Below are 12160 nucleotides of genomic sequence, written 5' to 3'. Positions count from 1 at the left end.
TGCTTTTTATATATCAGCCATAACTTGATTTTTAAATCTTTTATATATCACTTAATCTCTATATTTTTGTAAAAATAAATAAAATAATAAAAAGTGGCCCTGTTCTTCGTGCAGGCTGGTGCTGCATGCCCAAATGGCTTGTTTGTTTTCACAGAATAAATAGATGCAGTGTGATACTGAGGCAGATTTAAAAAAACAACCAACCAACCAACCCAACACTGAGTCAAAGACAACAGTAAGGTTGGAGTGTCAAGCTTCTGAAAAAGTTGAGCAGAGAAGTCAGCTATGTTTCAAAATCAAGAGGAGAGAGATATACTGGAAGATCATTCCATAGGTGGCTGCACTTGTTTTATATCTGTTGTACTGTGACATACCTATAAATCTTCATTTTTTACTGGATTCTGGATGAGCTTTTCAAATAGCATGGGCCTGAAGGGGTCACACAAGCCATGGTAGTCTTGAGATGTAATTGAAGTAAAAAGTTTTTAGACAAGTTGTTCATTTTTCATCATGTCTTAAATTTGTCATATTGCTAAAATTTTAGTCTTCAAGTTATATCAATTGAAAGGAAGGTTGTGGTAGTCTTACTGTCTAAGATCATCTTGCTCTCTAAGCAAGCACTGCATCTTCTTCCTATGTCCTTAAGTCTTACCTACCAATTGTTTGGAAGATTTTGAATAGTAGAAGGGTTCATGTGAAAGTATTGCTAACCTCTAGCAGAGAACTAATTTCCTGATGTGAGGAACTAGTTGAGGCCTGCTGAATTGTGCAGGGATTTAAAGAAAAAGAAGTCATGAGGTATGATTAAAGTGCGGTTTCCTATGGTAACTGATCTTTCTTCCTCTAGCAAATATTGCTCAATCATTTCAATCTTAGATGGCAATAAGCAATGGCACAATTATGTAATTTTCATGGAATCTTTGAATTTTTCCTCTTCAAGATTAAAAAGTATATGTTTGGTAAGGTGAGGGAGACTGCCTTTCTCCTTTTTTAGTTGGAGTTGTGTTTATTGCAGCTCTCTTGTTTGTTCCTAGTTTTTTTTTTGAGTTACCTTATTTTCCTCTGCATTTCACAGAGGAGTTGAGTTTAGAGCTGAGAAATTGTACAAAGGAAGTATTGTCTATTAAGTCTCTGACAGTAGAAATTACTGACTTTTTGATTCTTGCTTGTGTTCTTCTTCATGTCACTTTACTTCATGGTTGAGCTGCCCTTTCCTAACACAGTTCAGTTTATTCTTGTTCCATGCCTCTGCACTACTGTTTGCAGAGCCCTTTCTTGTATGGTCGTACAGCAATTCAAAGACCTGAGCACAGCACCCACTGTTCTAGGAGGCTGCTTCTTTTTAAGCTTTCACTTTTAAAAGATCCAAGTTTTCTGTTAGTTTGTTTCTGCATAAAAAATGACAAAATCTCATTGCTTAGGTATGACCTGTGTGTGTTTGAATCGCCCCAGTCCAGTTAAGACTTTTTGAAGAGAACAGTTTCATAAGAGGCCTTGATGGATTCATCCGAGACAGAAATTTCCTCACACAGAGTGTTTGTCTGATGATGGAAAATGATGACAATAAAAATGAGAGATTGCTCCTCTGTCTTTACACTGAAAATCGTGCTTGGACTTACTCTGCAGATTTTTAAAAAATGCTTCATCTTTTAATTTGAGAATTCTGTCCATCTTCTGAATGACTGGAGTCAGTGTGCCTAAAATTCTGACTTTATATTTAGAAAGTAAACATCCATGCAACTGTGAATATCATCATAAGAGGGGTGGCCAGCCAGGCAAGGGATGTGGTCGTGCCCCTCTGCTCTGCCCTCCTGAGCCACCACCTGCAGTGGCCTGGCCCCAGCACGTGAAGGATGCAGAGCTGTTGGAGCAGGGCCAGGAAAGGACCACGAAGATGCTCAGAGGACTGGAGCATCTCCGTGAGCAAGGGCTGAGGGAGCTGAGCCTCTTCGGTGTGGAAAAGAGAAGGCTCTTGAGAGACCTCGTGGTGGCCTTTCAGTATTTAAAGGGAGACTGTAATCAGGAGGGAGAACAACTTTTTGGTTTGATTGTGACAGGACATGGTTTTAAACTAACATGGGAGATTTAGGTCAGATGTGAGGAAGAAATTCTTTACCTAGAGATAGTGAGGCCGTGGCTGTGCTGCCCAGAGAAGTGTGGGTGCTGGGTGCCCCATCCCTGGACGTGCCCAAGGCCACCTGGGGCAGCCAACCCATGGCAAGAGTTGGGACTTGGGGGCTCTTTAAGGTCCCTTCCAGCCCAAACCATTCTGTGGTCTTAGAATTTTTTTTATTACTATTCCTATTTTTTTTTTCCATAGGAAATGTAAAATACTCTGTATTTTAGATAATGAATAATAAAACTTTCTAGGCGATATATTTGGAGGGTAGTTTTCCTCTTATTTTTTTAGTTAGCCAAATACGTAATGATTATGATGTAAAAGTTGCTTTGCAATTGCTTTTGTCTTCTTTAGATGAGCTGGTGACACAGTACATCTCAGAGCTACAAAGCACAGAGCAGATGATCCGCTGTGGCTTTTCACTCGCCCTTGGAGCCCTTCCAAGGTTTCTGCTAAAGGGCAGGCTTCAGCAGGTGAGACGAGAAGGCACGGGGTATTGTGAATGAAACCTATGATCGTAATGAAATAAATAATAATGATCATAATTAAAGGTCTTTGTGAAACGGTTTGGGATTGCAATGTACAGTAACACCAGAAAATCATGAATTTAGCTTGCCATAGATTCTGGTAATTAAGTTTAGTCCCGCCTTGGTAGTGTTAATGGAAAAAGCAGGCTGAGTTACCCTTTGGGGTGTAACACTTGTCCAAAGGGAACACATGGGCATATTGACAGGTCATGGCGAGAAACCTAAAGCTATTGACTGCTTGGTTCTCCTGTATGTAATTCACCTAATTTTCCTACTGTCTCTAAATGTAGGTCACTTACGAATATCATGCTGACTTCAAATTTATCTTTTTTTTCTTTTTCTTTCAGGTTTTGGAAGGTCTGAGAAAAGTTACCTTAATTACCCCCAGAGACGTGAGCTTTGCTGAGTCCAGAAGAGATGCCCTAATAGCAATTGCAGAGTATGTTTATCATCTTTATTTTTTATCTAATTTTAATTCTTTCTATAGAAGGTTTCTATTGTTCACTCCACTTTTTAATACAAGCTCACTGCATAGATCTTGAAATGACTTACACTATGAAAAAAATTAATCATTTCTAATGTGGAACTGTGTACATCTCCATTATCCCATGCACCCTTGATTCAGAGGATTATCTCACATCTGAGGATGGCATACAGCTCTCATGTTTTGTTTTTAAATCAATGAAAAAAGTAGCTAGAATATATTTCAAAGCTCACCTTTTTCATGGGCTGCAGTTTGAGCTTCAGTGAAAATGAACAGCATAGATTTTTCCACTTAATTAAAAAAAAAAAAAAAATTTGTTTGAAGAAACTTTTTATCTTAAGGAATATTTTCAGTGTTTACATGCCACAGCATATTTAATGTTAATAGTATGAGAGTATGTATACTCTTAAACTGTTACAATGCAGAAAAATCTTGTTCTCACATTACACTTATCTTCAGTAGAAAGAAATATAATACCAAATTCAGTGCACCTATTATTAGGTGCTTTGCTCTACTTGCTTGCTTCATTGTAGTAAGAGTGCAGAAAGTGCCAGTTAAGTAAGGAGACTTCTTTTTGTAGCATTTCAGACATGAAAGCATTCTGCTTCTCTGTTGAGATTTTGGATCAGATGGTATTTTTTAAACCTGAACACTGATAAGAAATCCTCAAATCTACAATAGTCTCAGGACCATTCTGCATGCTGTATGTTTATTTGTTGGAATTATTATGGGGCTTAGAATACTCTTACATCTAGTGAATTTTATTAAGCAACAGAACAAAGCTATGATCTTAATGTTTCCCCTTGCTAATGTATTTTTTTCCCCTCTGTTTTCTCTTTTTAAAGGATTTGCCAGACTGTAGGTGTTAAAGGCGAAGGATCCCAGGAAGAGTTTATCTGCAAAGATAATGTTGCTCAGATTTATGCTACGTTGCTCAATTGTGTGACTGACTACACGACAGACAGCCGAGGAGATGTTGGAGGATGGTAAGATGCCTCAGAATGGGAGACTTCAGCTTAGCGTCATGTTTTATGTCCAATTAAAGAAATATTTTGAAAACTATTAGAAATAAGTAGATTAATCCAACCTTGTTGTGATTTGAGTTTGGAAACGTGCTGGTGGAATAAATGTGGAAAGGGAAAGCTGTTCAAGCTGTTCGTCCCTTCACACCAAGAAGATGTGAAACTGGAGTTCAGACTTGTTCTGATATTGAATATTAGGAACGTATTTAACTGTTAAAAGTACAATGGTGTAAGTTGTCTTTCCTAGTTTCTCTGAAGTAGTACGTTGACTCCTAGTTATTGAGCTCCTTTTATGCTCGTGCGTTGTTGTTTTTTGCCAGGAGAGGGAGCAGTTGCTTAATTTGTGAGTGACAAATGTTCAATGGTTGCAAACCGTGTTGTAATTACTGCCTTAGGAAGCTTGCAGTGGCCGTGAAGTTAGTGTGCCTTGCAGGTAGGTATGGTTGGGTGCCTTCTTCCTCATCACACTTCTTTCTGTGACCAGAACAGTCTCGGTGACTTGCTCCTTTCTCCCTGCTGTCGACAAAACAGACCAGTCCTGGAGCAACCTCTAAGTTTTTCACTACAGTATTTACAAATGTGTTGAAAAAGGGTAGAGGGAAAATAATCTAAGTTACTCCTATCAGCCTAAGTTAATGTTTGTGTGTTTGTAGTTATATTTTTTTATGCAATGATGCCATGAGCCTCAGCCTTTAATACTGATTGTCATATGGCAGCAAGGTTTTGTGGGGAATGGAACACATGGTGTGAATGAAAATTCCAAAGAAATCAAGGGAAGAAGGGAAACAACACAGGACAGCAAGTCAGAGAAATGTAGGTGCATCTGACATCTCAAACTTAGAAGAGGAAACAAGAATGCAAAGTAGTAAGGATCAAGAACAGGTCATTCCAGTACGCACAAGGGAGGAAGCATCTTGGCATTCCTTCTTCTTTGTCAGCTGTCAGACAGCAAGGAGGTGAGTGGATCTGCAGCTTAGGGTATGTAATAGCACTTGAGTGACACAAGAGTAGCTTGAAGAAAATGTAAGAGCAAGCTTGTAGGGTGATGAGTCAGAGAAAGGAAGAGAGACTGAGCTTTCTGCTTTCAAAATTGGGTGAGGTGCTGAAGCTGATAAGGGAGAAACTGGTGAAGTATAATTAGTTACTCAAGTGAGCTTCCGCTTGTAGCAGCTCACAAGTTCCCCTATAGATGATCTTTTTGTCCGTCTTAATTTAAACACAAAACAAAATTCTGCAAAGTGGAAATTTTCATAGAAGTCCTAAGGAAATCAAATTGCCGTTAAAATTCAAATGTGCTTTGAGCCCCACATTTTTTTTAAACCTTCTTTCACAACATTGGCCAAAATCAACATGTAAATTGAAGGGGGAAGGGAAGGCTTTTCTCATAGCAAACTATAGCCTGCTGAATACTTTTGTGGCCTCTTAGATATGTTTTTTCATTCTGTTTCTTTTAAATTGCTGACTAAGATGGAAAGATAAGGAGAGAATTGCCATTCTCTGCAGAGACCTTTCCTTTGGTGTGTAATTTTTGTCTTTCTTTAATGGAATCGTGGGAAAGTATAACCAACTGTACTTTCCATATGCAAACTTCACGTTTATTTTGACAGATAGTTTGCTAGGACTTGTCCAGTGTGACTACAGGTGTTAGACATGAGTATCTAAAAGTCAGATACTGTATGAAAAGGGGAGAAAAACATCCTTTGATGAAAGATTGCCAAACTTGTATTAAACTACTTAGGAAAAAATGATGTCATTTATTTTTCTTTCTTCTTCTTTTTTTTTTTTTTTTTACCATTATGACAAGTGTTTCACTCACTTTTAGACTACATAGGCAACTATTTTTTTCAGTTTGTTTTGGAAATTTTGCAGTACACAGGTGTACCCTTTTGTAAATTTCTCTCTATGTATTTACTTATTACTGAGAAAGGATGAATGTGCTGGGCTCTGGTCAGGAAGGTGGACACCAAGCAGATGTTAATGTTATTTAAGCTAATCTTTTTCACAGAATTACTATAGGAGACAGATTTGAGCCATTCTGAGTCTCAGTTTTTCCTGATGTTGGAAGTACTAAAAATTTGTGAAAGTGTGATGCTTTCAGAAGTGGTTTAAATATTTGTAAAAATGTTGATTAGTCTTTTTAGAAAAAGAGAATTTGAAGACAAAAGACTTAGTTTTAAAAGCAATTTGCACGCTACATATGACTAATGGCTATCAATGTTGGCCTTCTTAATAACCTGATGATATCTGGCTGGAATGAAAACCAAGATGGTCAGGTTGGGGATCTACCTGGAAGCAAGGATGGCTCTCAGTGCAAATGTGGGCTTTGCTTTATGGGATGGGGATTTATGCAGTCGTATGCACTCCTTCCCAAAGTACGATAACTGCTCTCATTGTTCTGAATGCTTTGTACCTGCTGGTATTTTTGCCAGTGTCTGTTTAACCTAACTGCTGCTGTATTTATGTAAGTACTGCTTTAACTGCTCTAACATATTTCTGTTCCAACAGGGTACGTGAAGCTGCTATGACAAGTTTAATGAAAGTGACACTTTTGCTGGTTCAGAATGAAGCAGAGTTAATTAATGCCAACATGTATGTTACTTGTTCTCTTTTTGTCATATCTCTTATAATTGCATTCCAGTCCACACAAGGAAGTGTTGTTTACATATTGTGTGCTTACTCCTCTATTGAACCTTTGATAGAAATGCATGGATTTTACACCATTAGATGCTGATAATATTTATCTGTGTTTCAGAGAGGCTTACCTCAATGAGAGAAAGAGGGTGACAGTCCCACTTTACAAATACAGTGGATCTCTGAGATTTGGTCTGCACTTGCAGCCTCTGTGCACATTGCCAGCATTATTCACTTAAATAGGATGGGAATTCACCCACTTACACAGAGCACTGCATCACTGGACTGGAATGTGGTGAAATGTGAAAATGAATTTGTTTTCATTTCTGTCATCTTTACCGAATTATTAACAAGGAAATACATCAAAAACAAAATTTACACTGAGATTCAGGTTTTTGATTTCATGAGTATTTGTTCATGTTCCTAATAGTGAATGCAATTTTTAAGTACAGCTTGAGGTGAAGCAAGATAGATGATGGTTTATGGACAGAGCATGCCCATGTTGGCTGAACAGCTACATGATTTCTAGATTTAAAACCAAGTGAATGACTGTTAGTTGGTGAATCAGACACGTGGAAGGAAAATGGTGGATTCTAGGAAGGCAGTACTCAGCCAATGCCCGTTGTCCAGGGGTTTCCTCCTGTTGGACTTATGCAGAAATTATTGCATCAAACTTAAAAGAGAATCCTTCCAGCTTGATTAAAAGAGAGAGAATCACATTTACTTGGTGTTGTAGGTCTCGCTGTAGCTGAAAGAGTTCTAGTTCTTTCTGATGTCTTAGTTTTTCTTTTGAAGGCGTAAAGCACCTTGTAGAACACAATTTCATAGCAGAGAGTTTAATTATGGATGCAGGCTAATTGGGATTCAGTTAAATAACTAACCAGAGCTGAATCCTCATGTGGAACAGAAAATTTGGGAATAGACCTCGTCTACTGGTATGTCTGCAGTTTTTTACTTGAGAATGTGCTTTTCCCAAGGTTCCTGTTCTATTTCCATCTGAAATGTTCATTCAGTCCATAAAGCACCATTGTATTTTCTCAGATGAAAGGTGATATGTGAACATCAAATGCTGTGTAACGTTAGAGTCATGGCATTTTTTGATTGATACATGGTAAACAGATCTCTAAATATTCTGTCACCATTTTGATTTCTTAAATCATCTGCATATTCATTACAAAGCATTAAACCAGACTTCTTTCATATTGATATGATTTTGATATTGTTGCAGTGATTTCAATACACATTCTACTCATTATATATGATGAATTGTTCTCTCTCTCTCTCTTTTTATTTTTTATAGCTGCAAACAGATTATGTGTTGGCTGGCCCAACAATCAGCTGAAAAAATTGATAAGTTTCGAGCTCATGCAGGATCTGTGTTCCTTACTCTGTTACACTTTGACAGTCCTCCAGTTCCACACATACCTCATCGAGAAGAACTGGAGAGGATATTTCCAAGGTAGTAGATTGAAGAAGCTTTCCTAAATCAGTGGAAATAAAATGTTTGTTTTATTGGGGAATATTTGGTGCTGTTTGTCAGAATTTCATTGAAGTGCTCAATGAATACATCTAAGCATACAAAACAGACCCACAAAAAAGAACTTGTGGCATAAGTGTCTGTGAAAACCATGATTTCATAAGGAGAGAAGGTGTTTATGGAAATGCTGCTGAAGTCTTCCTCTGGATCAGCTCCAGTAATTTCTGAACCCACTGGCCAGTTTCATGGTAGATTAGGGATGGTAAGGGTCATGTCTGCAGGAATAGTTTGGTTGTGAGGAACTTTCAGAGATCAAGTCCAACTGTTTGAGCACTTCAGGACTAACCAAAAATGGAAGCATGTTATAAAGGGCGTTATTCAAATGTCTCTTAAGCACTGTAAGAAAGAGTAGTTGCTTTTTTAGCATAGAGAAAAGTGCTTTGGAAAAGGAAACTGTGGTTCAAATCCTGTATCTGAAACAGGACATGGAGTTGAACAGTGCTTTGCTTTACTGGCTGTGACTGTAGTCTTGGTGTTTATTTTCCTCATATAGCAATGATTGATTTGGGGTTTTTAGGTAACTCAGAGACTTTCTTCACTGATGTTGCTTGAAGATGAGGAACTATCATAGCACTGCATGGAGATGGAAGTACACATAGACAAAATTATTTTTTTCCTCTTCCCTTTCCTCAGGTCAGAGGCAGAAACTCTAAACTGGAATGCTGCATCAGAAGCTTTCCCTCGAATCACCCAGCTCTTAGGTTTGCCTGCATACCAATACTATGTGCTTTTGGGTCTCTCGGTGTCTGTTGGTGGATTAACAGAGACAACGGTAAGAAAGTAGAGTGGCTTCCCTGTTTGGTAGGAGGATGTACTTAGTTAATGCCTGCTTTTAACCCTTGTTAAAAATATCCTTTAAGTATTTAGGATATTAATTATTGGTTGTCAGTATGTGTTCACTGCATGTTTAGAAAATACAGTTTTTGTTTTGATGTGATTGCTTGAGAAGTGCCACTGAGGTAGCAAGAAGTGCATTACGAAGAACTGCCTGTCATTCCAATGTCAAACTGCACCTCTGAGCTTCACAATCTCTACTTCATTCTTCTGAGCACAAACTTCTTCCTTATCACTGGTTTTGGTACTCCGTCATGCTGCCACAATCTTCGAGACTTCAGTTTATCCTTCTGTCCTTCTCCTACAGTTTGTGTTATTTTCAAAATTATTTTGAAGTATTTGGCTTGAAGCATTTCTGTTACTTGGTTTAGCTGGACATATACTGCATATGAGAACAATATATTGCAGTAAGGGCACGATTCTATACACACTGCAGAGAAATAATGATCAGCAACAGAATATTTTGGTCTGTCAGTTAAACCTTTCAATTGCAGAAGTCCTCTAGGAGCTGATGGTGGTCTGAAGCAGCAGTCAGCATGCAGTCAGTGTTTGAGTGTTCCTAAATCAAAGTGCAGTCTGTAAATAAGTACACTGGAGGAGTGGAGGTGGCAGGAAATGCAGTTTTTGTTGAGAGAACAGCTCCTGCTGCTCACAGGAGGAGGAGGTCATCATTCTGTTGTCTCCTGTGGCTGCCACTTCTCAGGCTTACCATGACTGTTTGGAGTACATCCCAGTGATGGGGTTTGCCTGGTGCCATAGGTTTTGAATTTGTGATCCAAAGATTTCCATATCCCTGGGGGTTTCATGGAGCTGAGGATCTGGTATCTGCAACATCATGTACTTAAGGCAATTTTGACAATTTTGATGTTTCTAAAATGTCAACTAATTAGATAGAAACGGCTATTTTTGAAAGTTTGAAAACATATGTTTATTGGCTGGTGAGAATAATTAGTGGATAGACAATGTAACTCTTAGCAGATCTTTATAATAGCAGATGTGTGCATGGAATTCAGCTTGCAGTCAAACAGCTAATTACTGGAGGCTCCACCAAAACCAAAGTTATTCTTGTAAGCATAAAAGGGGAGGAAAGTGGTGGGGGAGCAGACAGTCTGACTGCTACCAAGGTCAGACGAAAATTCTTATTCAACATTCTATTTTTTTTCTTTAAGTTCAGTTTGTGCTCAGTTTTGTGAAGTACCAACACTCGGGTGCTGGTAGCAGCCCTGCCTGCTGCCATCCGTCAGTGTATTTTAGGGGAACCTCCTGTGCTTCTTTCAAAACTGCAATTTTGAAATGTTAACTTTCTATGACCCTGTGCTCATCCTTAGCACTGAGGCCTTGTTCTGGTTCAGATATTCTCAGGGGGTTTGGCTCTGGAAACAAAGTGACCTCATTCTTTTTTTTGAGCCAAACAGAAGAGCAGGAGAAGCTGGAAGTGCATGCTATTTACACTTGGGATTAAACAGTGTGTGGTGTTTTGCATTCAATACTTAAAATGTGATGTATAAATTAGAATCGATGACTCTTATAATGACTTGTTTGAAACGATTCCATCAATGCCAGCAGTGATCTTTGTTGAATATCCAGGGACTCATTTAAAACATAAATTGACAATTTGAAGAGCTGTTCCTATTAAATCCATATGAAAGAAGCAAATTTAAAAACCTTAGGTAAAAGGAAAGGATTATTCAGGTATGTGTTCTGCAGTACTGCGTTCTGCAACCACTTCTTTCTTCCCTCTCTCACTTAAGAAAACTGTGTACACAAATGCACACATGGATATAAAAGTTAGAAAGTTCAGCTTTCTCGTATGCTGCATGACCACAGGCTTTTAGATTTGCCTTTACGTCTCCTCAGGGTGTTAGTGGAAGATGGCTGTGCTGTAGTTCAGTGGTCACTGGCCTTTCTTCTGTAGTTAAAAATTGCCCAGCAGTACATTTAGTGAGAGCAGTTCTTTACATTTGCTGAGATGTCTCAGAGTGGAGTGTCTCAGAGCCATTGTGGTTGCTGAAAGCATTCCAACTTGAGCATTTCAAGTGAGGAGGAAAAACAGAAGGTGTTGTTCCCTTCAGCATTCAGCAGCACTGCTGTGTGCACTTCCTGTGTAAAAGCATCCTCCATAGTTGTATATATGGCCTGCAGTGATGTGTGTTTCTTACAGCTGCATAAATATCCTCCCAGGACACAAGGATATGAGCTGAGCAGCAGTGTTCTTTCTGTAGGTCACAACTGCTGTAGTTTCAGGGGTTGGGGTGTAATTTCATGATTCTTGAACCACATGGCATGCAAAATTTTGTCTGGTGATTCTACTCCCCCCCCATACAAACTGCAGAGTGTTTCTGGTTTGGGGTACAGTTTGGAGAAAACATTATTAGACTTTGATCAGATATGTCAGTTGGGACAAATGAAAATATTGGGACATTTGTAGATGAAACAGTGAGAACAGCATCCAGTTCTAAACCACCTGGTTATGGTGGGTTGATGCATGTTGCATTTGAATGAACAGCCTGAGATGTCACTTTCCTAAGTGACAGCTCTCCAGCAAAATACACTAAGAGTCATTTCTGGCATCTTCTTTTACAAAGAAAGAAATAGTGCGAGTTGTTATATTCCCACTTTTCTCAAAACATCCCTGACTTCAGCCTTAGTTATTGCCCTCCAAAGACTTGGTGAATTAAAAGGAGCGTTCTGAGTTGAATGAAGGAGACACAGTTTTGCTTGTGCTAAAGCTTGAATGATGTGCAGTGGTTTTTTTGTTACTGGGAAAACAGACCACTGCAGTGCTGTACATTTGTCAGGGTTAGAAATGATCCCAAACCAGTGTTACTGAGAGCTGCCATCGTGCCTTCCACACGTGCTACAGGAATGTTTGCACTTTCTCTGTAGGCCTTTCTCTGTTTCAGTGCTTCTTTGAAGGCTGAAGCTTTTAGCAGCCATCTGTAGATAAAAACGCTGCTTTTGTGGAAGCTCTTCCTGTAGTTTCTCACTTGCCTTCTGTCTGTGCTG

General features: G+C 38.8%; 1 protein-coding gene across 2 annotated transcripts in view; it reads left to right on the top strand.

The window, feature by feature from the left end:
- TBCD (tubulin folding cofactor D) overlaps nucleotides 1-12160 on the top strand; it is a 108564-nt gene that overhangs the window by 81973 nt on the left and 14431 nt on the right. For both annotated transcript variants that reach the window (XM_003211411.4, XM_085240256.1), the window contains 6 exons: nucleotides 2474-2592; nucleotides 2994-3085; nucleotides 3976-4116; nucleotides 6658-6741; nucleotides 8084-8242; nucleotides 8954-9092. In XM_003211411.4, coding sequence (XP_003211459.3) covers nucleotides 2474-2592; nucleotides 2994-3085; nucleotides 3976-4116; nucleotides 6658-6741; nucleotides 8084-8242; nucleotides 8954-9092 — 734 coding nt within the window. The remainder of the gene's footprint in view (nucleotides 1-2473; nucleotides 2593-2993; nucleotides 3086-3975; nucleotides 4117-6657; nucleotides 6742-8083; nucleotides 8243-8953; nucleotides 9093-12160) is intronic.

The sequence above is a fragment of the Meleagris gallopavo genome, chromosome 20 (assembly GCF_905368555.1).
Source record: "Meleagris gallopavo chromosome 20, MGAL_WU_HG_1.1, whole genome shotgun sequence".
Lineage (NCBI taxonomy): Eukaryota > Metazoa > Chordata > Aves > Galliformes > Phasianidae > Meleagris > Meleagris gallopavo.
This window is presented reverse-complemented; position numbering and strand designations above follow the sequence as displayed.